The 27,206-nt window shown below is 45.9% G+C and overlaps 1 protein-coding gene across 3 annotated transcripts; it reads left to right on the top strand.

The window, feature by feature from the left end:
• Window positions 1-3,809: 3,809 nt before the first annotated feature.
• Window positions 3,810-26,026, top strand: LOC142905325 (uncharacterized). Of its 3 annotated transcripts, XR_012930986.1 has the most exons (7): window positions 3,825-4,242; window positions 7,076-7,272; window positions 7,962-8,160; window positions 9,059-9,207; window positions 16,818-17,037; window positions 23,866-24,121; window positions 24,794-26,026. XR_012930986.1 is itself a non-coding variant. In XM_076056823.1 (6 exons), the coding sequence occupies exons 1-6, from the start codon at window positions 4,176-4,178 to the stop codon at window positions 24,000-24,002; spliced, it is 969 nt and encodes a 322-aa protein (XP_075912938.1). In that variant the 5' UTR covers window positions 3,825-4,175; the 3' UTR covers window positions 24,003-26,026. The 3 variants fall into 3 exon arrangements, 1 of the variants encoding a protein (XP_075912938.1); XR_012930987.1 differs by having other exon boundaries at window positions 3,810-4,242; window positions 7,076-7,319; window positions 23,866-26,026; XM_076056823.1 differs by having other exon boundaries at window positions 23,866-26,026.
• The last annotated feature ends 1,180 nt before the right edge of the window (window positions 26,027-27,206 follow it).

Here is a 27,206-nt window from a genome sequence, read left to right as displayed (position 1 = left end):
AATAAATAAACGAAATCTTCGCTATTTTTATCTTGCCAGGTAAAGCCCACTGAGCTAGTAGTTATTTTGCAGACGCTACCTGACCCAAATAATTGCTCACGGAAATGGCCACGGCAGGTGCAATGACCTTTTCCACAAATGGAAAATAAGCGATTCTGATGCCCCGCAACAAACAGTGGAAAACATTGTGTGTGGTGTGTCTCTGCGTGAGTTTGTTGTTCTTTGTGATTCAATGGATCTCTGGTGGGTCTCTGTGAGGCTATGGGTCTCTGTGTGAATCTAATTATTCCTGAGTCAATTGGTCTTTTGTGAGCATATGGGTCTTTGTTGTGAGTCTATGCGTGAGTTTGTGAGTATCTTTTGTGAACGAATCTCCACTGTGGGCATTCTCCGATTGCATGAGTGGTATTCGTGCTTACAGTACTCTGTCGACAACAGCTGGACTAACAATTTAGACATCGATTCATAGTTGTTGCTGAAATCGCATCTCACAGCGGTGGCGAGACATTAACTATCTTGCCTGGTAAGCAGGAGGTTGTGCGTTCGATCCCTACCCTGATGTCTGTATATTTGCGGTTTGCATGTTCACCTCGTGGTCGCGTGGATTTTTCTCCGGATCCTCCGTCATTTCCATCTACATTTAAAAACATGCGTTTAGATCCGTAGTTCTTAACCTGGGGTGCACGAGATGCCCTTTCTGAGGTTGTGAGACATGCCGGATTGTTTAAGAAGGTAAATAATCGAAAACAAAAATTCAGCACGGGCACATAAGTACAACTGCTTTGTTTCATCAAGTCCATGTTTTATCGATTGAGAACGAAAGGGTTAAGGCTGCAGTAAAGGTTAAGAACCACTGGCTTCGATTACTAGGCTGATGTAACTATCCACATGAGCGATTAATCTTCTTTGGTTCTTTCGGTAAAGTCACGTAGAATGAGAATAAAATAATAAATTGATAAAATAAAATAACAATAATATTCTCACGACGTTTCGGCCACAACACAAGCGGCCTTCATCAGGTGAAGGGACGAGAATGTCTGGTAGGACAGCGCTGGAGTGCGATTAAGTTGAGCTTTCTCATTCATGGCCACGTCACTTCTGAAAAACATCTATATAGCTCAGTGGACCGTACCTGGTTCAAATCAAAAGATGAAAGTATAGTGAAGAGTATATGGCCACATTCAACATCGGCTGTAAATTATTCTTATTAAATGACCATTTTTTTTACAAATAGAAGCACAGCTATTTTGTTAACCCGCTGCTGTAATAGAGTCTCGCCACTCCATGCGGGCCATGGGGGATATTTTCCCATACTTCACCACGTTAGTTATGGTGATGGACTTAACCGGAGGCTCTTTTAGTTCGCTTGTCAACCCTTAACGCTGTAGCGTACTGCGGAGTTGGTGAAGTGTGTGTGGGGAAATTGCTGCTGGCTCGGCACGGGAGCTTGTGGGTTCTTATCGTGACTCCCGGCACAGCTGCACATGAAACCACTAACTCAAATATGTATATATGTACACAAATAATGTATTAATTTATTGCGTTTACAGTATTAGTTTCTTATTTATAGTGGCGCATGCACAATGGTCTCCCACAGCCTCATCACCGCCAGCTTAGTCCATGAGTCCAATTCAGATATTTCACTTGGCGGTTCCACTTGAGGTGTCATCTCTTTCGTAGCTTCCATATCTTTTCGTGGTCAACAACGTAGTGGGATTATCAAGTTATTCACTCGTTGTCAATAACGATGAAGTTGTGATTACCGTTTTACCTTAGAGGGATTATCAAGTAATTCACTCCTATCGGCTACTCAGGCAGTAAGTTGATGGTATTGCGTTGACAGTTGACAATCACAACTTACAAAAAAACAACACATTCGTCAATAACATTGCCTTAAAATTAAATATGGATGAGAGTTGATTTATATGGAAATGGACTTTCTTCATAGTATTGTGCATAACTATATGTGACCAGAGAGATGGAGTTGATAATTAGAGTTGGAAACTGCACTTTGCACCATGGGGACCGATGGTAATCGCATTTCAAACTTATTTTGTAATCACCCGTGTTTTAACAGGAGCATGAATAGTTACCTAATAGTAGCCGTCACTGAGTTCGACAAAAACCTTCAATAATCTAAATGTGTTTCTCAATACTAATATTCAATAAAATATAATAAAATGTTACTAACACATTGCATTGTGGGAAGTTTTGTTGCTGCGAGCAGGGGTCGCTGTAGATCCCCAGGGTGTAATTACAAACTTCTGAAGACCGTCATTTTGCTTGCACTGCTCCTATCCCATAGATTGCCGCATCCTCATGAACTCAGGAACTGAGTGACCATCCACAGTTTCAAAATATAACTCGAAATCGTTCCTGCTCAGCCTGGCATCTACAGATGAAGATTAAGAACATAGTGTCACAACTGTGTATGGTATGAGATTAGTATTATCGCTTTAATTGCGCGGTTTGAAAGTTATATTAGAGAAGGATATTTTCAGTACACGGGCTTTAGTTTAGGAGCCTTTAAATAAATGCAGGCAGACCTGGCTTAGCGCGATCCCATGTTTCATCATGCGGGGGTCCTCGGCTTACGAATGGGTTACGTTGCTTCGACCATCCGTAAGTCGATTTGCTCGTATCTCGGAACTCAATATTCAATTGTAAATACGGGAAGTGTATTGGATGTGTTCTGGTTCAACAAAAAAGGGAAGCCGAATTAAACTCGTAAGAACAAATGTGTATTGAAAATCTGTATCGTAAATAAATTTAAATTATGTAACGTGAAAAGAGAAATATCTGTTGCATTTTCACTTACCATAAGTCCTGATGCTGACTTGCTTGTCGGAAGGGGCGTTTCACGCGGGATTACTTCTCGCAGAAGATCTCTCCGTCGAAGAAAAAAAGTTCCACGGTTCGGTTCGTAAGTGCGACCGGACATTTGCAAGTGCAGATGTTCAGAAGTCGGATGTTCGTATCTCGAGGACAGCCTAAAGTGCTCTGTCCTGGATACATTCATCGCCCATTCTCTTCCCTCCCCTACCTTTACCGACTCCCGATGCACCCCGCTATCGTGACCACCTCCACTTCCATATCCGCTACGTGTAAGGCTACACGAGGAATATTTTGAGTTGTCCATTTCGCTGGCTAGGAGATGTTAACTACCTCGCCTGGTATGCAGGAGTTCATTGATCCGTTCCCGACTCTGACGCCTGTATATCTGGAGTTTGCACATTCTCCCAATGGTCGCGTGGATTTTTCTCCGTGTCTTCCGGCGTTTCCCTCCACATGTACAAACATGTGTTTAGAGTATCTGGCAGCTATATGATAAGCCACTTCGTTGAGTATTATTTGTGGCCAGGTTGTTTTTGAAAAAAGAGCTATATAGCTCAGTGGGCCTTACCTGGTAAAATAAATACAAAAATGTGTTTATTTGTTGGGGTGGAGCGGTGGCACAGTGGTTAGCACACTGCACAACAAATTCAGTTATGTACTGTGGTGTATTGTTACCACAGCAATTCACAGCGTGTTCGAAAACTAACTCTCCTCTAGGTGGACTCAACCCTAAAATTGCGCACATTTTGGTAACATTTCTGCAATGTACAACGCTTGTTTCTTTCCGGTATATTAGTTGTAAGTGGCGTAGCCATTACCACACACGCCCGACCACCTTTGTCTCACTCCCATTGCTTTAGAACGGTGCTAACAACCCACTCCATCGTCAGCGCACCACGTGATAAGGATTTCAGGCCGAGCTGATCTATGCGAGCTGCCGAACAGATGTTGCAATTCCGCAATTTCCTGAGCGGAATGCAGCGAGCATTAAGTCTGAGTTCCCCTTCGTGGTTACAGAGTGGAGCTGAGACTCGCAGAGGAGCTCACAGACGGGAGCGTCGCTCCGCATAATAGGAGCTCGCAAACTCCAGACAGACCCCTCCCTGCGCCACAAAATTGGGAATTATCAGTTACACTGGAACGGCGCATTTATGGGACGCCAATTTGTTTAACGAACCGAAAAGTATCACTGCTGTTGGTGGTGGTGGCTTATATTTCAGTAGCAATCGATCCGCATTGGAGTTCCACGGCTCGCCTCCACGAGTGGAGAATTGTTACCGATTAAGATTACAAGCCAGAGGAAGCGTCGTCACGTTTTAATCGGTGACGGAACAGCTGCGATGGCCGTGGATTTAACGACCTCTGTGCCAGCAACCATCATCATCATCATCGCCGTGGTGATTTCAGGTAAACACCTATCTATATCACGCTTTGCCTCGTTTTGTGTTGTTATAGGTGGCGATTACACAGAGGTCTGTATGTGTGCCCGAGTGTTGAAATGTCTGCACCGGTTTAAAACATTCAGTCTGGCCTTCCTACGATAAATTATGGGTTTAATCAGACTGAATTATGTGTGCATCTAAATCCTTTAAAGATCTGGACAAAGTCCCATCAGTGAGCTCCTCCGGCAGGAAAGGCTGCATTGGCTGGGTCATGTAGCCCGCATTCCCAGCCACTGCATGCCCAAGAAGCTTCTGTTTAGCCGGGTAGAAGGGGCTAAACGGGCGTGGCACGTTTTGGAGAAGGATGTGGACCTAATTTGACTGGCTGATGACTGGTACCAGCAGTGTCAAGATCGGCCTCTGTGGAAGAGGTTCGTAAAATAAACTGCTGGGAAACTGGAAGCAGTCGCCCTCCAGCAACAATGGAGGGCACAGGAGCGACGCTCACAACAATGAGTGGAGCGCCGGGCGACTAAAACACAGCAAGTTGGCACAGTAGGGCGCACAGGTGGTGTATCTAACAATGCATCTCAGTCAGCCAACCCATGGCACCTGCTGGGTCTGTTCTGTGACCTTCCGAACCTTCGACACTTCCCGTTGCCTCAAAATGCACCTGGACTGGCACAGGAGCCGTGGTGACGCCACCGCCACTTAATAGAAAATGCTGGGTATTGTTATTATTAGGTCGACTCGCCGTCAAATGAGTACCTGGTGTGGTGTGCAGTAAACATCGCCACTGGAGAGACAAAGGCGACCACGCATGGTTTTGACCACCCACTCCCTCGTGTGCCGTGCCGGCCGTCATAGTTGCTCGTGGACAGCGCTTGCCCCAACAGTCTGTTGTTGGGTACACGGGGATCTTTGTATTGTCTTTGTGTTTGTGTGCCGCTGTCTAGCATGTGTTTTTTTAGATTCACTGCCGTTTGACTAATGCCCTTTACTTAACCTCCTGAGTTAATTGAGATTATCTTGTAACTGGCGGCCTTTATTTAACCAAGTGAGAGCCCGTTGCGATTCACTATCTTGTTATGGACGTCCTTTGTACAACCTCGTGTGAGTCCATCGAAATTATCCGACTGTGCTGACTGACGTCCTTCATTTCACCAAGTGAGAGCCAATAGAGATGCAATATCTCAAATGATGTCCTTTATTTAACCCAATCTCATCTGCAATACATGCCTACCACTTTCTCTTCTGGATTTCTGCATCGCCTCCTGTCTTTCCACAAGGTTCCAGGCATCCATCTAAGACACCTGCACTCAAATGGTAGCAACTCCTCTTCGAGCATCTGAGTTCGGGGCTGGCTTTGTGCAGGGCCGGGTTAAGGTTCTTGTCGACCCTAGGCACTTCTTTTTCTTAGGCCTTCAGTGATAATTTTCTACAGTTGGTACTGCTGCCCAATGTCACTACTACCGCCGCTGTCACTCCCTTTATTGTGCAAAAAACACCATTTGAAGATGTTGTTGCCAATTTTGCAAAAAAAATCTCAAAGTTAATCTTTGGTATTATTCTATTTCACCTTATGAAAAAAAATTGGCACTGACATAACTCTCCTCTTTATATATACATGGTGCCTATCATTGATTTTTTTTAAATGTATTTATTCAAGAAGCTATCTTGGTTACAGTTTTTTATCATACAAACAAAAACATGGTACATTTTTGTTGTTGGTCATTTAGGTTTGTGTATGCCCTAGGCAGAGTGCCCACTGCTTACTGTGCGTGTTGGATAATACGGCCTTGGCTCTGTGTTGCACACCGTAACACAGAGAGCACTGCTGCCTCACATACCAGCACTTCATGGTGTCCCTCCCCCCCACTTGCTGAGTGCTACAATTCTGCTGGCGGAAACAGTGTGGCCAACAGTGCACGGGACAGAAGCACGCAGAAGATGGGTTCATCAAAATGGGTTTGGATTAATTTAATCAAATAATGTTTCCGTTCATAATAAAGGTTTTTTGGGTTAGATCGCGTTTATTTATAAATGTGTCGTAACCCTCCACCACCCGACACGGTCAATCAGCAAAAAAAAAGTGTCACGTTGACAAAAGACAAATAATTCACTACTTTAGCCCCACCGGTGTGTTGAAGAGTGAATCCACAACATTTACAGTTTGAGTTGTACGACGTTTCGCTGGTAAATACATCCAGCATCATCGGGCAATTTGCCAGAATGGTAAAGCCCTCGCTTGCTCCCGGTTTTATATAGAGCAGCAGCAGGGTGACGTCATCATTTAACTCATATCAGGTGCAGTGATTAGAGGCGGAGGGGGGGGTGTTGTAATTATATAATCGATTAGTAATCAGTCAATGGTTATGATTTGTAATGAGTTGTAGATTAGTAATTAGTTGTAATGTGTGTTAGTGATTATATGCTATGTTAGTAATCCGTTAATTAGTATGTGTTTCCCCTATAAGGAATTGTAATGTGCATTCATATTCTTAGCTCCCTCGGCAAAGCCACGCCGAAGGGAAACAACAAAACAACAAACATATATTCTATTATTCTATTGCTTCCCCCCAACGCGACTCCACCAAAACAGCCAAGAACATGAATTACTGCAGTCACGAAAGCTTTAAATCAAAATGGAATGTGTATTATTTAATAATACGTTTCCAGGCCGCAATAAGCCTGTAGCTGTCAGAGCGATTAAAGTTATTATTCCTCTCAATTTCAAGCCTACGTGTTCAAATGTTTCTGTTGCTGTGATGCCACAAAAAAAGGGTGGCAGGATGCTGGCTGATGATGGCTGATCATGCCCCATGTTTCATCGCTCGCCTTCTCCTCTGCTGCTGCAGGAGTCATTGCTGTTGATGATGAGAAGATGAAGACCATGTGTGAAAAGGAGCTCTCTCATTGCTCCAAGGGGTATAACGTGTGCGGAGTTGAGGGGGAAGATCTGTTGGTCAGATGCCCACTGACTCCAAACACGGGCCTCCCAGATTGGATAATCGTGCAACTAATTCAGCAACATCCAGCAGCTGCAAAAACCATAGTGGGTCTCTCTTCACCTGTTGCTCTGTGTTCCTGTTTATGAGTAGCGTGAGTACTGCATGTGCATAGCAACTAGGTTTGCTGTGGTATCATTTTTCATAACACTATGAGTTAGTTATACCATTCTACGATAGCAGTTTTCCCGACTTTGCAATAGCCTGATCTCATACGTTTACATGGTTCTAGTTGTATCCCGTGCAAACAATACAAATGAGCACTGGGGAGATATGCTGTTGATTAACCTTTTCAGTAAAAACATCTTGGTTATAATGATTAGCTTTGATTGTGAGGAGATTACATATCCTTCAAAGATCTGGACACAGTCCCATCATCAGTGAGCTCCTCCAACAGGCTTGGCTGCGTTTGCTGAGCCTGCATGTTCAGCCACTGCATTGCCAATCGGTTGTATTTGTTGTTTTCCCACCACAGTGGCGAGAGGGAGGTGGTGGAGAGCACTCAGCAGTCACGCTGGATCTGTCTCCATGCCGACTTCTTGACTCATTTTAGCCACGACCCCACCTGCACTGTGACCACGCCCACCCCCCCCCCACCTGACCAATGGTAGAGATTGGCGGTTATCAGAGATAACAGACCGGGAACCACTGGGGGTGCCAAGGGTGAATTGTGCCCCTGATTTTTTAAAACCTAAAAATTGATGGTGTCTCTTTCGTCTCTCCCCAACCCTTCCAGGTTGGCAACTACTACAGCCCTGATCCAAGTGCTAAATCAACCAACTTGTCCTTTGAGTTCACCGGTCTTGAAATGAACTTTGCGGTGTTTGTCGCCCGGAATGCAAACGCAACACAGGGTGGAGACTACAGCTGTGTAGTGTTTAGCACCAGAAACAATAGCGATATAAAAACACATTTTCAAGTTAAGCTCTACAAAGGTACGCTCAGATTTACAGATGCACTGAATATTCGATCAAAGTGAATGTTTGGCTTTTTCTAAAACGTTCAGTTTTGGCTGCATCACGGGAATCTTGCACTGAACCTTACTCCCACTTGCATTCCAGCATATGAACAGAAGAGGGTGTTTTCATCAAATATTATTCCTTTCTAGGTCTCTCTTTTGCTGTATTTATGTGCTGGTGCCTAGGTCTTCCCTATGCATTCATGTCTGCCTGTCTATCTCTAGCTCTATGTTTTGTATCTTTCTCTATATCTGTCTGTATCAAAGAGCATTCGCATATAAATTCTACAACGTTTTGAAATGCAATCGGCATGAATAATACTATATACATATAACGTCTGTTGCTCTTGCATGTGTATTGCAGCACAAGTCGGAGACGAGGTAGTTCAGGAGGCAACATCTTTTATTGTAACACCTTTCCGGACATTCACACACAGGATCGCCTCTTTTCTTGCTCACGTTGCCGAACAGCCCGGCCTAGACGCAACCCTAACAGCGTTGCATCGACGGCGTCGAGCGAGACAGCCAACAGCTGTCCGGCCACGGAATTATCGAGTGAAGGCGGCAGCGACGAAGGCGGCGAAGACGACAGCGACGGCGAGACGAGTCCACTACCAGAACCGGCAGCCTGGAGCTCTTGCTCTCCGCTGCTTTTATTATACTCTGGAACCCACTAGCGGGTTCCAAGGGCTTCCCGATGAGGTCTTCCGTGACCCTTTCCCTCGTTCCTCTGCCCTGCCAGCACACCCGTGTATATGCTCGACGGCGTGTGCACTATCTGTCCACCGCAGTTGCCGCTGCTTGACAGCAATCGGCACTATGTCACTACACGTGTATAACATTTCTCTCTTCGTTTTTGTTTCTGTCTCTCTCAGCTCTGTCTGTGTCTATAGAGAAAGATGTCTCAGCTGATGAGCGAGGTGATGTCACTCTGTGGTGCAACATCACACAACCGGAGCGTGAGGAGTACATTTGTGGTGTCATGTGGATGCTCCCCTCTACATCGGTGACCGTGAGCCTCAACGTGAGTGTCACAAATGAAATGGATATTTAGACTGTCACAAATAGGTATAACTGTGTGTATGTGTTAACAGTAAGTCACAGATGTTGCAGTTTTATACATTTAAACAGTGCTTCAGTTTGGGTCTTTTCTAGAACTCTATCCCCTCCCATAACCCAAATCCTGGCCTAACTTCACTGGGTTCATATCCACAAGCATGTTGACTACAAGATCATAGTCCTTGAATTTAAATTCATCCATGGCCTTGCCTTTCCTTTGTACCTCTGCAAAGTTCTCCACCCCCATGTCTCAACAGCCACCCTCATTTCTTTAAAAAATTACGCTTCCACATGCACACCCACGCACACCGCGGCCACACTAACAAAATAAGTCTGTGAGTGCGCTCACACCTGCGCGATTACCTCACGCGGGTAAACATAGCGATCCTGTGATTACCACCCCGTGTTCACTCTCGCCGCATGTTCCCCCACCGCTACCCAGGTCTCAGCTTGCACACGCAGTCGCTCCACACAGAAATCGCAGACACCACACCACCTATGCTCTGTGCTAACTTTTATTCTCGGCGCAAACCACTACCCAGTTGGCAGTTGGCACTACCCAGGGGGAGTATCTTGCGAGAAAAACCTAGCCTCCTGCTGTCTATGCTCCCACTCACTCAAGCATCCTATCACGCACCTCATAGCTGTACTCACGGCATTAAACGGACGCTGTGAGAGGCGGAGAGGAGAGGACGAGAAAGTATTGCCTAACACTGCCTCGTAGTGGCATTCGCTGGCGTCATGCAGACGCTGAGAGCCGCTGAAGAAGGCAAAATGGCAGGGGAGTCTTGACGGCCAAGATGTTGAAGATCAACTGTTCGAATGGCCCCCGGGCTCCCCTTTTGACTCCCTTGACTTCAAAAACCTGGGGTCGCGTCGCACCGTGCGGCCAATCATGCGCCTACCCGTGGTTACTGCTTGGGTTGTTCCTTTTTTTGTTTTGCCCTTACATGGATCGCCGTGGCCGGTGCTCCTGCGATCCATTGTCAATACACGGGTGTGAATTTGGTATAGGGGTCAGCGGGGGAGGGTCGTGGCACTGCGTTCCGCTGATCTCATTGTTTGCCTTTCTCGTTTTTTCCACCCCAGCTTCTTCCGATATCGTGAATGACTTATCGCGGCTGGCCAGTTAACCTTTTTGTGCCCAGACACTGTTAAGACAACTCAGGGGCACCGAGATGTACATTGTCCTGCGAGGGTCGGCCAATTCCCTGGCACCGGGAAACCTATGGACCCTTTGGATTAAAACCCGGTGTGTAAGCTATCCCACGCAAGGACACTACATGTGTGCGCTGCGTGTGTGTATTCAGTGTGGGGGCCAGGAGGGGCTCGCGATGCTTGCAGAGTGGCTTTGAGGCCGTGGCAACACATAGCCGCCCAAGGTGCCCATCCCCGTCGTGGTCTGACTGGAGCACCTCACCTGGGTCGGTCTAACCAGGTAGCGCCGCAGAGTCCGTGGGACCCGCCCGGCTCCTTTCGCTGGTGTCGCGGATGGTGGCTCAGCTTCGCGAGGCCCCAGCGGCGGTCTCCGTCTCTATGACAGAGGCCTCTCCTGCCCTTCGGCGTCACCTGGGTGGGTAAAAAACTCAGGGGCAGAGGGGTTTAGGTGTCACCGCGCCCGTCGCCTCCTTGTTGGGCCAGAGCCCGCTGGGAACTTGGGCCCAGCGGGACCCATGTATGGCTTGAAGCTGTCGGGTATGGGGGGGCTTGTGGGGTCTGGGGGGTTCGGGGTTTCGGGGCACCCGAGAGGCGGGCACCTCTCCGGCAGGGGCCGCCCTCCAGGGTTTCAATCGGCGGATGTTAACCACCGTCTCTCGACCCTTCTCCCTGTCTTGAATCAGCACCATCCAGGGGGAGATTTGCCGCACGACGGTCCAGGGTCCTCACCAGTAGGTTGTCAGCTTCCCCCCCCCACCTGTCCGGCCCCTACACACGGGATATGCAGCCACACCTTAGAGCCTGCTGAGTAGAAGGGAGGCTCCACACAGGGGACGGGCACCCTGCTCTTGCCGCTGGTCAGTGGCCTCCCCCTGCTGGTAGGCCTAGCCACGGGCTACGTGCAGAGTCCTCATCAAGTGCTCCACGGGCTGGCTCCCCTCCTCCGGTTGTGGTGGTGGAACGCCAAACAACAGGTGTGTAGGCAGGCGAGACTCACGACCAAAATCATTAGGAACAGGGTCTGCCCGGTAGAAGTGTGTACCGTGGTGGTATAGGCAAACAGGGTATAGGGGAGGTGTTTATCCTAATCCTGCTGATTGGAGGCCGCCATGCATTTGAGCTTTCCGGCCAAGGACTGGTTCATGCGCTCCATCATACCATTCGCCTGGGGGTGTTATGCTGTGGTTCGGTCCTTCTGGATTACGAACTCCCATTACAGCACCTGAAATAGCTCTGCCACGAACTTACTTCCCTGGTCTGTAATGACTCGTTCGGGAATCCCATGTTTGAGCACGTAATGCTCAATAAATGCCTGGGCGACCACAAGGGCCATCTTATCGGGGATGGCCACTGCCACTGGGTAGCGCATAAAATACTCCACAGCCACGAGAATGTACCGGTTGCCTCGGTGCGACCACAGGAACGGCCCCTGTAGGTCGACCCCAATCAACTGGTTCGCCCGGCTGACGCGGAACGGCCTCAGGGGTACCTGATGCCACGCCGGTTTCTGCCCACACTGTTGACAAGTGCGGCAGCCCTGTACCTAGGCGGCCACGTCTTGGTTCAGTTTGGGGCAGAGATACTGGCGATGCAGGGTCTCCCGAGTGCGCTGTTCCCTGCCATGAACCCCAAGTGTGGCCGCACCTAGGCGGGAACACAGATGCACCCCAGCTGCCCGGCTTTGGCTAGTTCCTGCACCACCCCATCCTTCACACACAACCGGGAGTACAACCCACTCCAGGTGGCGTTTTCCCGCAGTGCCGCCTCAACCACTTCCAGGTCCTGATCCCGCTGTTGTGCCTGTCGTAGCTGCTCATTGTCCAGGCTGGAGAATGTGCATCCGACCTCCTCTTTTATCCGGCCGGGTTTGGTCAGAGCATCCCATCTGGCCCATCGGTGCAAGATCATGTGCCCGCCACGCTGGCCCCCTGGGCCCCTGGCCCTCTCGGCAGGGACCTCTGCGACACACACGGTGCTCTTACTTGACAGAGGGGGTTAGTCTTAGGGCTCCCAAGGGGGAGCGCCGTCTGTCTGCAGTGCCCCCCGTGAAATATGGGCAGGCCTCCTCGGCCCGTGTCTCAGGGCACACCGTGGGTTGCCTCGACAACGGATCAGCATTCGCGTGCATCCGTCCAGCCCTGTACTCGATCTGCAGGTTATATTCCTGCAACTGTGTCAGCTACCGGGCCATCAGCCCCCGCAGTTCCTTGAAAGTGAGGAGGACCTTCAGAGCATAATGGTCAGTGCGCACGTGACATCTCCAGTCATACAGATACGGTCGAAACTGCTTGCACGTTAAAATCACGGCGTACAGTTCCTGACGGGCCACACAATAGTTCAATTTGGCCCTGCTCAGGGTCCAGCTGGCGTATGCGATGACATGCTTCACCCCATCCTGCACCTGTGACAACACGGCGCCCAACCCACTGCTGTAGGCGTTTGTGTCTAGGATAAAATCTGCGGAAAATTCAGGGAAAGCCAGGGTGGGGATATGGGTTAGGTGGTCCTTGAGGGTGGTGAAGGCATTGTGGCAGGCCTCCGCCCAATGGCAAGGGATCTTAGGGGAAGTGAGTTGGGTTAGGGGACGCGCATTCTTGCTGAATCCCTTCACAAATCGATGGTAATAAGTGGCTAGCCCCAGAAATGACCTCATCTCCGTCAGGTTCCTCGGCCACAGGCATTCCACTAGGGAACTTACCTTTTCTAGGTCGGTACACACCCCTGCCACGCTGACACGGTGTCCGAGGTACCCCTCCTTGCACTGCGCAAAATCAAACTTATGCGGTTTGAGCTTGAGATGGGCTGCTCGCAGTCGTTGGAACACATCCCACAACCTGGACCAGTATTTGGGCAGGGACCTACTTAACACTATAATATAGATAAATCAGGCACTGTTCCCACTGTAAGCCCCACATCACCAACTCCATCAACCGCTGGAACGTCGCAGGTGCATTAGTGAGTCCGAATGGAAGCACACAGAACTCAAACAGTTCCATCTGGGTGGTAAACGCGGTCCTCGGCCGATCCTCCTCTGCCATCTCCATCTGACAGTACCTGGACGCCAGATATAGGGTGGAGAAATACCGTGCCCCCGCGAGGCTGTCAAAGGTATCATCGATGTGGGGGATGGGGAAGGCATTGCCGAGGGTAACCGCGTTCAGCATCCTATAATCAACACAGAACCATGTCGACCCATCCTTTTTCGTCACCTGCACATCCGGGGCAGACCAGGGGCTCAATTAGGGCTGGATTATGTTATCGAGGAGCATATCTGCGACTGCCTCCTTCATCTGGGCCCGTTCGGGCACACCCACTCGGTAGCTGGGGAGTTTAATGGGTCAGGCCGCACCTGTGTCAATTTGGTGCTTGACGAGGTCCATCCGGCCAACATCCGAATTGTGCTCACTAAACACATCGGCGTACTCTCGCAGTAACTCCCACAGCTGATCGGCCTCCACCTTTGAAAAATCCGCTTGGAAAAATCAGCTCGGGGGGTCGGGCCAACCCGGCATGCCAGGTCCTGGTTGTCCTTGGGGCAGCAGGGGTCCTCAGCCCAGAGGGCAAACACCGTGGCCACTGGAGTGCCCCATCAGCAGATTGTGACCACACCTGTGTCTGCTAATGCATTTTTTACCCATAATTTACCACCGCGGTACATAATATAATTTATCTAGTGGTCTTTTTAACTTGACAAGAAGATGATAACCTGCTCACGCTTTTCCCTGCCACATACGAGAGCACAAGGAATGTCATTAAATTGGTGGCCAAATGCCTCACAAGGCATCCCGGCTTCAAAATCAGCTTTAGAAATGGTCCTTTTCATCAGAAAAGTAATGTGAATATCGGCCCATCGCTGAGAATCATGCAGCTGAACTTTGAGGGCCTCTCTAGTGCGAAATGCGATTATATCGCAAAGATTCTCATGATTCAAGACATCGACATCCTGATGCTGGGAAAAAAAAAACCCTATCTGGAACGAGAGTGCCCCGTTTGAAAATAAGTGAATATGCCCACATGACTGCAAGCCACTATCCGAAACATGGCCTTGCAATGCCTGTAAAAACCTGAAGGACTTGGCCCAGGTCACAGCCAACAACTCGCCCCACTACATCGCCATCAAGATCAATGCCATAACTGTGGTTAACGTCTAAAAGCCTCCAGGTGTTGAATGGCCATGTCCGATGCTACCACCACCAAGTCACCCGACCAATCACGTTGGCGACTTCAAGAGCTACCAAACATTATGGGGCTACAGCGCCAATGATAAAGCAGTTGAGCAACAAACATCATGGGCAGCAGCAGAAGGCCACCATCTGCTCTGTGACGCAAAAGACAGTGGCACGTTCAAGTCAGCACACTAGGAAAAAATGTTACATGCCTGATCCATGTTTTGTGTCGCGGGATCATAATGGTAATGCTATGCCGGGAAAAAGAACCACCTCTGGCAACTTTACAAATAGTGAACTTAGGCTGCTGTATTCTTCAATATTGACCTTCACATCTCACTGATCCGCCCTGCATGGCCGAGTTACATCATGGCATTGGAAGAATTTGTTGGAGTTATTCCTTCACTTGGAACATGGCTAAGATCATAGCCATTCTTAAACTCAGCAAGGATGCATCGCAGATCACAAACTACCACCCTATCTCCCCCCTCAGCGTCGGCTACAAGCGAATGGAGCAGCTCCTGCTCCAAAGGATAAATCCTATGCTTGACAACATAACCCCTAAGGAACAAGCCGGATTCCGAACCGGCAAAAATTGCTTCAACCAGGTGCTAGCTTAAACAAGTTACATTGAGATCGGTTTTGAGCACTAGCTCAAAACAGGAGCAGCATTCATCAACCTCACCTCAGCATATGATATGGTGTGGTGGAAGGGTCTCATGCTGAAGCTCGCGACAGCCTTGCCTGCTACCCAACTATCAGACTCATCACTGAAATGCTGAGCGACCGATGGTTCACCATTCACCTTTGTGAGGCTGCCAGCAGCCCACTAAATTTGAACAATGGACTGTTGTGGGAATCTGTTCTTGCTCCAGTGCGGTTTAATCTCTACACCGACGAGATTCAAGCGACATCCTCCCGTAAGTTCACATACGTGGACGACATCGCATTGGCAACCAAAGCCGGGCAATAGAAGACACTGGAAAAGTTATCTAATAAGATCTCAAGATCTTCGAAGCACATTTCACAAATTGGTGCCTAATATAAAATGCTTCCAAGAGGGTCGTCTCCGTCTTCCATCTGAACAACAGGCAAGCCACGAAAACATTAAATATCAACTTCTGCATAACACCACTAACACACAACCACCACCCCAGGTACCCTAGACCGGACGCTCAACTACGAGCACCACCTTGAACAAGCCAGAATGAAAACAAAAGTATGAGTAATTTTTTTCCAGAAACTCACGAGAACAACATGGGGAAGCTACGCCCCACACGTTAAGATATCAATGCAGCCCCCAGTCCACTCTACAGCAGTGGACTTGTGCTGCAGTGTAGGGTGCCAGCCCCCACACAAACTTCGTCGATCTTGAAATCAACACTGCACTTAGTATCATCAGCGGCACCTTCAAATCCACTCCACTCTCGTGGCTTGTCAGGCTGGCGGACACCGCTCCAGCCAACATCCACCATGATGCCGCAACGATTCACGGAGTACAACAAGATCGTGGAAAACTTCGCCTACTAAGACATAAAGGTACCCCCACGCCCTAGGCTTAAATCCAGGAAGCCATTCTGGATACGCACCTACTCTCTGGCAACCGAATATAAAGACACCGGGTGGGTGGCTATGAACGTGGCAAATACAACATTTCATTGAGGACCCGACCGTCGAAGTAAATCACGCTGAACCGCGTTCGGGCCCAGCGCATGAGATGTGCGGCATACGCGTTGTTCTATAAAAGGAAAATCAAAGAGTCACCAAACTGCGACTGTGGTGAAGCCCAAACGATCAAACGCATCACCGCTGATGGTATTGCTGCAATCCATACAGCTTCTAGTGCCGCCTTGGATTAGTGACTTTCTTACCTTACTCTCTATTTTGCACTCCAATCGTGTTTTGTGTATTGTGTTTGTTGTAACTTGCTGACCCGCCCATACTGGACACCTGTGAAAAATAACTCCATAGCTCATCGGATTCCTCCCGTAGTATAAAGATGCTAATTCTGATATAACCACTCCTGAAACTCATATCTGGGCTTGCCTGAATAAAAAAAAAGTCAAGGGAAACCATGCTAAGACATCGAACTGAATACCCGAAAAAAAATCTGTTTTATTGTGGAATGCTGAAACCCAGTAACCCTCTTAGAGGGATGTAGCTGAATTATATTCCTGTAAAGATAATTTTGCGATGCTAATGGATTATTAATGCGCGTGTGTGCTGTTCATTTGGAATGCACAAATTCAAGGACTCACAAGTCTCTAGCGGAGTGCATCAACTGGGCCACGTGATGTACGAGGGACACTTGGACCTTAGGCATGGCTCCAGCTATGTGACACTCTATAACGTTACACGAGCACATGGTGGAAATTACTCCTGTGTTATCAACACCAGCGGCTCGAGAAGAAGCGCCACTGGACGTCTTTGGATTACTTCACCCAGCACTACCGAAAGAACCAAAGAGTATGGTAAGAAGCCATTAACACGGCTTCCAAATGATAGAAATTAAACTTAATAGAAGTTAGTGGTGCAACTCTTGCACAATACTATTGCCTCTACTTTTTTATCGCACGTAGTCAAGCAATTCACTGTGGGTACCTTAATTGCTTTTCACTCTCTGTGCTATACACACATTTTCTTTGCCCCTGTCATCGGAAATGCACGAGCATTGAGGCATCGGGGCTCATCGCATAATTACAGGCCAGAAACGGCAGTAGAAATTCCAGAGCATCACGGAAGAGAGTCTATTTTATAGGATAACCATTGGCGATTCGCCCACAAAGTAGTACTCAATTTATCGTTACCAAATCTGAAAATATAACTATATTGATATTTTTCCAGATGAAATAATTATTGCTCAAAGATGCCTGAATATTTTATTTTTGTGATCGATTTGTAAATTGGTCACGTTTAGGAAAGAGAGAGGAGAGGGTATTTCCAAACATCCCTCCAAGCCTATACAGTACCGTGCTAATGAGTAACGATGTAGGAAGGAGGGATTTGTAATGTTGTACGATCTGAAAAAAAGCATTGATTCAAATCTGTTGAAATATGACGTCACTGTGAGTTATGGCACTAACATGGCGTCACGTCGGTACATTTCCCTCAAACGGTGGTGTCAGTTGCCTTTGGGTGACATCATGTACTCCCCGTTGTCGTGTGGTTTTGTCTCCAGTCCCCCGGTTTTTCCCTCCACATTAAAATACAACGTCACACGTTTAGAGTGCTTGTCCGCTGATATCAATTTCCACGTGATAAGCCATTTCGTGTAGCTATCGTTTGTGGCCAGGTCGCTTCTGAAAAAGAGCTACATAGCTCAGTGGGCCTTACCTAGATGCGTGATGCTGATTTTAAATGTGGAGGGAAAACAATCGGAGGACCCAGAGAAAAGTCCAGGCGACCACGGGGAGAGATAGAGACACACATACTCCAAATATACAGCAGGCATCGTCAGGGTCGGGATAGAACCCACGACCTCCTGTATACAAGGCAATGGAGATAACATACAGTGAGGGAAAAAAAGTATTTAATCCCGTGCTGATTTTGTACGTTTGCCCACTGACAAAGAAATGATCAGTCCATAATTTTAATGGTAGGTTTATTTGAACAGTGAGAGACAGAATAACAACAACAAAATCCAGAAAAACGCAAGTCAAAAATTTTATCAATTGATTTGCATTTTAATGAGGGAAATAATTAATTAACCCCCAATCAATCCTTAAGATTTCTGGCTCCCAGGTGTCTTTTATACAGGTAACAAGCTGAGGTTAGGAGCACACTCTTAAATGGAGTGCTCCTACTCTTAACTTGTTACCTGTATAAAAGGCACCTGTCCACAAAAGCAATCAATCAATCAGATTCCAAACTCTCGACCATGGCCAAGACCAAAGAGCTCTCCAAGGATGTCAGGGACAAGATTGTAGACCTACACAAGGCTGGAATGAGCTACAAGACCATTGCCAAGCAGCTTGGTGAGACGGTGACAACAGTTGGTGCGATTATTCGCAAATGGAAGAAACACAAAAGAACTATCAATCTCCCTCGGCCTGGGGCTCCATGCAAGATCTCACCTCGTGGAGTTGCAATGATCATGAGAACGGTGAGGAATCAGCCCTAACTACACGGGAGGATCTTGTCAATGATCTCAAGGCAGCTGGGACCATAGTCACCAAGAAAACAATTGGTAACACACTACGCCGTGAAGGACTGAAATCCTGCAGCGCCTGCAAGGTCCCCCTGCTCAAGAAAGCACATATACATGCCCGTCTGAAGTTTGCCAATGAACATCTGAATGATTCAGAAGACAACTGGGTGAAAGTGTTGTGGTCAGATGAGACCAAAATGGAGCTCTTTGGCATCAACTCAACTCGTCGTGTTTGGAGGAGGAGGAATGCTGCCTATGACCCCAAGAACACCATCCCCACCATAAAATATGGAGGTGGAAACATTATGCTTTGGGGGTGTTTTTCTGCTAAGGGGACAGGACAACTTGACCGCATCAAAGGGACGATGGACGGGGCCATGTACCGTCAAATCTTGGGTGAGAACCTCCTTCCCTCAGCCAGGGCATTGAAAATGGGTCGTGGATGGGTATTCCAGCATGACAATGACCCAAAACACATGGCCAAGGCAACAAAGGAGTGGCTCAAGAAGAAGCACATTAAGGTCCTGGAGTGGCCTAGCCAGTCTCCAGACCTTAATCCCATAGAAAATGTGTGGAGGGAGCTGAAGGTTCGAGTTGCCAAACGTCAGCCACGAAACCTTAATGACATGGAGAAGATCTGCAAAGAGGAGTGGGACAAAATCCCTCCTGAGATGTGTGCAAACCTGGTGGCCAACTACAAGAAACGTCTGACCTCTGTGATTGCCAACAAGGGTTTTAACACCAAGTACTAAGTCATGTTTTGCAGAGGGGTCAAATACTTATTTCCCTCATTAAAATGCAAATCAATTGATAACATTTTTGACATGCGTTTTTTCTGGATTTTGTTGTTGTTATTCTGTCTCTCACTGTTCAAATAAACCTACCATTAAAATTATAGACTGATAATTTTTTTGTCAGTGGGCAAACGTACAAAATCAGCAGGGGATCAAATACTTTTTTTCCCTCACTGTATGCTAGTGGCACCCCACACATTCAAATTCCATTCGGGAATTTGATCATCTCTTTATGTTCACTAATTTAATAATAAAATAACTAGATTTAAATAGCATTATTCATACACATTTCGTCTTAAAACGGCTTAGAAAATGTCGCACAGTTTCCACACACAAGTGCAGGAAACCAAAGTAATCCACTTGCTATACCACTGTACCCTTGCAAGTCAAGACATTGCGATTGCGATGCCCACGGATAACGATGGAGTTTCACGAATTTGCGTGATTTACCAACTGCCATAGGGCCGCGTTACAGGCATCAGAATCTGTATTTATACTACCGGAGCAGTCCAATGAGCTATGAAGATCTTTTTCACAGATGTCCAGTAGGGGGCACGGGGTAAGAACGTTACAACAACAAACAGTACAAAAACACGACAGTAGTGCAAAGTAAAAGAAGAGTAAACAAATCACAAATACAACTAAACCATCCCCATACTACCAGGCAAAGCCCATTGAGGTATTCACTTAGTTTTCAGAAAAAAGTGGCTTATCATGTGGAAATTTACAGCAGAAAAATAATCACGCAGTCATAATAGGAACTCAACTGATCGTCCTAAGGGGAGAATGCTAAAAATCCCACCATAGAAACATGGAATTTCCACCACTGCAATGGAACGGAGTAACATGCATCGCTCGCTTGAGCTGGGATGCACGGAGACTGTGAGCCAGTTTAACACGTTGGCTTTCGCGACCAATATCATCCATATTACAGTTATTGTGGGTTATATCTCGTAAATATATACAAATGTGTCGTTAAACCCGCCACCACCCGACACAACTAAAATCTGGCTGTTGCCTGGTTATGCTAGTTGCCTAATTCCCCGCGGCTTGGCTTGGGTGGGTACTTTGAACTGCTCATAGAGAGTAGTGGGTGTCTTCTCCCAGATATTCTAGCTCATGCTATGTTAACGTTTAATGATGTAGGGAGTATATCTGACATATCAGACAACATTATCGAGGTAAATACTATCAATCTTGGCTTGCATAATTTTGACAGCTTAGATATATGAAAGGGTGCTCATAATTAGGCCGTGAAAAAAAGACAAACGACATCCAATGCACTTCACGACCACAGGATACCAGCTCTGCCGTCACATGGGTTAACAAGGTCCGCATCCCCAATCGAGCAACCGGGATTGGGTCAAACAACTTGCTACTGTAATGTAGCAGCAGCTATGACACCGTTAGAAAACAAAGCAACCAGAACAACGAATATTCTGAGAATGGCGAATGAGATCACAGTAAGAACATGGAATGTGAGAACACAAATTCACACTGCTAGAATTTGCTTAAAAACATAAGATGCTCATATGCAATACGAAGAATTGCAAAAATACTGCAGAGAATGGACATGCAGGGCAACGCATGGAAAAAAATTGGAATATTATCGATCTGATAATGATCGACAGATGTTGGAAAACATCAGTTCGCCTCTCCAGGACATTCCAAGGAGCTGATGTGTCTTTGAACCATAGCTTGGTACTATGCAACTTACGACTAAAACTAAAACGTATATCCAGAATACAATATGAGAAGGGGAGGAACATAGAGTCACTCGAACGAGGAGACAAAGGGGAAATATGAAGAAGACATCGAGTAGAATCAGGAGAGCAGAAATAGAACACATTAGCATAGACAGCATGGCATTAGCACGAATGAAGAGAGTGGAGCAAGCTGTTGTAGTAGTAAAACCCAATAATATAGATATCTGAGAAAAACTTGGAACTGGCACAGGAAAAGAGCAAACATGAGGCTAAAGATAAAGGAATAGGATGACTAAGTACAAAAACTATGCATTGAAGGACATAAGCAAGAAATGAAAAAGAAGAATAGCTGGGAAAGCAATGTAGCGACTTTGCATACGATGCTGGAAAATAAAAGACCAGAGAGGTCTACAAACTCGTCAAGAGCACAAATAGGAAGTGGTAACCAAGACAAACAGCGATAAAAGACGGCAAAACCTTGATGGACAAATAAGAAACAAAAAATAACTCGTCTGAATATTTCAACGATTTTTATAGGGAAGCGGATGAAGAGAATAGAGTTGCTGGATGAACTAGGAAATATATCCTCACCACTCGAGATGAAGAAAATGGTGAAATATTGAATGAAGAAATTAAAAATGCAAGGAAACATCGGAAGAAAAACAAAAGTCTCGGAGCGAATGGCATGAGCCGAAAAATGATAAAAGCTAGAGGGAAGGACTTGTAAAATAAATCCACGAGCTATGCAAGCAAGTTTACAGAGAAAGAAAAATACCAGAAGAATGGACAAAATCCATACTTGTGATGATACCCAAGAAAGGAAAGGTCATTGATTGTAAATATTACAGAACCAACCCACTAATAAGCCACGTGGAGAAGGTACTAATGAGAATACTATTGCATTGATTAAAAGCACAGGCTGAAGAATATTTAGTGGATAAACATGCATGGTTTAGGAAATATAGGAACACAATACATCAAATCTTGATGTTAATGCTAATAGCAGAAAAATAATAGGCTGGTTTACAAATGTTTCATAGATTTCCAGAAAGCATTCGATTCGACTAAAGAAGACGCAATGTGGTCAACATTAAGATCATACGGAGGACAGAAAAGTCTGACAGATTCTGCAGAATATGGGTGAAAGTTCAAAGTCAGAATTTAAGTTTGGACAGCAAAAATGAGACTGGTTCCCAACAAAAAGTATGAAACAGGGAGACCCACTATCACCAAACAACGTTGTCATGTACTCGGAAAGAGTGATGGATACCATACATTAATATCTGTGCAAGGACAAATAAAACATTATCTGAGATATATATCTGATGGAACAAAGCTATGTCGTACTGCAGAGAAGTGTTGATATGCTGAGTTAGGAAAGGATGCAGGACTGAGGAGTAATGTCATGAAGACAGGCAATGGTGTTCGAAACGGAGGACATTAAGAATGAAGTAATAATAGAAATCAGAAAGATTGTGAATGTCAAGGAATTTCTATACTTGGGCAGTCTACTGACAAAGGATAACCATTGCATGAAAGATAAAAAGCGAGGATCGCAAAGGCAAACCGAGTAATCGCTGGATTAAATAACATCTGGAGAAGCAAATCACTTCCAAGACTTACCTGATCATCTTAAGAACACAGGTGTTCAGTGCAGCTTTGTATGCCTGCAAGACTTGGATATTGCAAAGACTGACTGAGATAAGATACTGGTATTCAAAATGTAGTATAGAAGGATACTGCATCTACAGTAGACCCAAAGAGTGACCAACGTAGACATAAGAAAAAGGTTGCTCATAGAAGACCTGATGGAGGCAGTGATGAGAAGGAACCTGGCACCATTTGGACACATATGAAGGATCGACAATAACAGGAAAATTAAAAGTGTGTTCAGAAAAATGGAAGGAACCTGAAAAAGAGCTAATAGAGAATGTAATGATGACATAACAGATTAGTGCCAGAAACATGTGCCACTACCTGAACATATTGGCACAAGCCTGAGGGAAGTGGAAATAAATGGCGAAATGTGCAGTGGAAAACGATGGACTAACTGCCCATCGATGATGATGGTGTCTAAGGTAATATTTGTTAGTAATTGATCCCACATGGAGTGTATGGAAGACATCAAGAATGTATCCCAGTGGAACTTCATAATTCAGAGTCATTTGTCTAAAATTAATACTGATACAGATTGGCATTGATGTGATGGATATTAGCTTAACAATTCCAAACCTCTTTTCCACTGTACAACTGAGCCAAACTTGGGCCATGCTGAGGCAGCCTGGCACAGCTCAGGAGGCACAAGGTCTTTTCAACTGCAGAATCTGAGCCGTGTTACCAACATCGCATGCAATCATCTCGATGACCTCATCAAGCTGTTTGGCTAAAACTGACTCGTATCATATGCAAGGAATACATCAATAACTTGCCAGTTGGCTATGCATGCCAGATTCGTATCTTTTTAAGGCCAGTGTAAGAACTGTTTGATATCAGCTCGGTAAAAGAAATAAGCAGAGGACAAACATTCATAATTGGAGAGCCCTGCACTTAATGGCTCAGATGTCTGAGTCGGAAGGTGGTAACAGTGTAGTTGTTGGTGGGTTCCACAAGTGACCTCTAACCCTGATCCTTGATCCTCCCCTCCCTATGCAGGACTTCCAGGCTGCATCGTGTCTGCTGTGGCCTTGCTCTGTGTTTCTTTGTTCACCCTTGGTGCCTCCATCCTGGGGACACGGTGGTTTTTACGGCAGCAGCCGAATAAAGTGAAGGCCCAGGATTGTGTTGAGTGAACGGGGACAGCAACAAAGAGACACCAAGGAGTCTCGACACTCGGCTGTTGGAGACCACTGGCGCAAATCAAGAAAGATGAATCTGACATCATATCACCTTTAGGAAACATGATGGCCACGTACGTGAAAAAATGGCTGAGTTTAACTGAGAATAAATGCATTGCAAATGTTCATGAATCTTCTTTGGTTCTTTCGGTAAAGTCACGTAGAATGAGAATAAAATAATAAAATAATTATTCTCATTCTACGTGACTTTACCGAAAGAACCAAAGAAGATGAATCCTTGCAGTCACGAAAGCTTTAAATCGAAACGTTCCCTTATATGTTAGATCAATCAGTCTACGACGGATGCTGTGCTTGCACTTCACTGACTTGCAAAACTGCATCGAGTTCTATCACCTACCACATGTCGCTTACATTGATTTAAAGGCGGCTTTTGACTCTGAACCATTCACACTACAGTCCTCCAACATGTCCCCAACAATGCAAGAAAAATTGGACACTGATTCATGGCAGAAAACAAAAGTCTGGAACTTGGGCTTCGGACCTCCAGAAGTACCCTGCATAATGAACGGCAATGCCGCCAAAGCAGTGAAGGAATTTCTCCACCTATCATCTGCACATTAAAAGGCGATAGACGATGTGTACCTGATGTCATGCGCCGGATCGGACTGGCCTTAAGAATAATGAATGGTCTGAACCGCATCTGGTCCTAGAAATGTTTAAATATCTGCAACAAATTGAGAGTTTACTAGTGCTGTGTTTTGTCGGTTTTGTTGTATGGTGCCCAGCCCTGGACAATGCTTCAAGCTCATTGGATCAGCTGCAGTCATTCCACATGCAATTCCAAAGACACTTTCTTGGCATCCGATGGTTCCACTTCGTCAGAGATGTCACCATTGTGTCTGCGACCAGTCTAATGACCTCATTGTGCACAAAGCCTGACACAAGCGCCATGGTGACGTCACCACCACTTAGTGGCGAATGGCGTTTGTTGTTGTTGGTGATTTAGATCTTTGTTTGAGGGAGACGGTTGTCACTTTTGATGCGCACTCCAGCAAATTGCGGATTTCAGTTGGCGGTTGACGTTCGAAGTGGACTGCGACCCTCAAAGGAATGGCATCGCCCTTGTGATAAGTGGCAGCATCCCCATGTGGTGAGGTTTAATAATGTGCCTGAAATAATACAGCATCTCGTACTCGCATGCTTTCTGGGTTGAACTGCCTGTTGCTGGATATGGTGTCCAATATTTCACTAATTTTCTGCAGAAGCTCCGACCACTTGGAGAGAAACGTGGATATCATGCCCAACAAAACAATGTACAGCTCAAAAACACATCACACATCTATACAGTACAATCGCGAAAACCTACCCAGTCATGTATAATTTATTTTAAATTTGAATATTCCTTCTACCAGTTTGGTTGTTGAATGACAAGATTCATCATTTGCACAGTTATGGAGGTAAATACTTTCGACCATTACCTTTGTTGATGACGGTTGCTGAGCACTATTAAAGGTGCAATAGTTATTACGTTTATTTAATTAAGAAAGGTTAATGTAAACATTTGGGAAAGGGTCAATGGGATGGCATTCCAAATTCGAGCAGTGCGTGGGGAGACGCAGAGAGGGAGATAAGTGTTGTGAACCTGCAGCGTGAGTGGAACAGATATGTGCTGTTTTCACAGGGATCATTAAATTTGTGAATCAAGCTTGGAGCTGGCCAGAGATAGCCACAATGGTGAATCTTTTCAGAAAAAAAAAACTTAGCCACTTGAAAATCCAAGTTGACAGCCATTTTTAAAGATGGCCATAAATTATGTATTTATTTGCGTAAAAGTGACCGAGTTGTCCAGTATTGGATGATTTAAGAGTCGATTTCTATGTTCATGATCATGCAATAAAATATTTCACAGTTTTTACCACTCATCAGATAGGTTGTATGCATACTTTTTTGGACAAGGTGATGATGTGCATACAAGTGAATGCCAATGTCTTTTCCAAAAAAATAAATATTAAATGTGACATTGCCTATTTGTGGATTCAGTGCGTCCTGAGCGTAAAAAAACACCGCATACAAATATTCTTAAACATCATGGAATTAAACGTTAATTTGATGATAGGATGTATTGTCATATGACAGTACAGCTTAGAGTCAAAAGGTGTCATATGACTATGTTACATGTCCTCATTAACAATTACTGTCATGACACACGGTCTGGATTAAGCATGTGAAACATAATAATAATGAACAGGTTTAAGGGTTGAACTTAAGGATCATTCAGGACCACAATAGGTATTTTTAGATCTATATTATAATTGTCAATTTTTACACGACCAACGTAATGTACTCAAAGGGGGTACAACCAAAGCTGCGTCTGACCGCCTTTGTCTCTCCAGTGGCTATCATTGCATGCTCCAGCAGGTATTCACTTTAAGGCCGAGTCGACTTTAAGGCTGAGAAGACCTACATGCACGTGCTACACACACGCACCACCACCACATCAAGGGGCCCACCTCCATGAGTCGATTGACATTCCAAGGGGCAATCAAACAGGTTTGTCTCCACTCAAGGATGACCTCCGCAGGAAGGGAGTTTGATAGGGGTAAGTGACATTACGTGCCACGATGTCTACAGAGCCAAGAAGCAAAGATGACCGAAGTCGGACCCGATGAATGCTCGAGGGGCATGAACGTGGAATGAGCTTTTGACGTCTCAGGTAAATAATTGAATAAGCTATCAATTCCTGTGAAACAGCGTACAAACATCGTGTTCGTCAGTCATGCATTGGCGACTGGGGAGAGCACTCCTAATTCGGCTAAGAGTGAGATTTGCAGAGGCAAAGGCTCTGAGTAGTTGAGAGTTGAGTTCTTGCTAAGGCAGACTAAGTATTGCTGAAATTTTCATTTTACGTTTTTTTTTCATATTTTGAGTCACTTGTGGAGTCAGGGACTTCGAGAAGTTGTATTGTAATAAGCTAGGAGTTGGAATTTTCATACAATACTGTGATGAGCTAAGACGCGTGAGAAGTGAAGTGGAGACGAGTTATTCACCACTATCAAGTATGCATGAAATATTGTCCAAGCTATCGGATGTAAAAGTTCTGTTGGTCGAGCCCAGTAACTGACATTGGATGAGGTCAAGAGGCTGAGAGCATGTTAGAGTGTGTGGACACGTGCAAGCCGCTGCACGGCGTGGGATCTC

Source organism: Petromyzon marinus, chromosome 78 (assembly GCF_048934315.1).
Source record: "Petromyzon marinus isolate PM22_M1 ecotype Great Lakes invasive population chromosome 78, UKy_Petmar_22M1.pri1.0, whole genome shotgun sequence".
In the NCBI taxonomy this organism is placed as follows: domain Eukaryota; kingdom Metazoa; phylum Chordata; class Hyperoartia; order Petromyzontiformes; family Petromyzontidae; genus Petromyzon; species Petromyzon marinus.
This window is presented reverse-complemented; position numbering and strand designations above follow the sequence as displayed.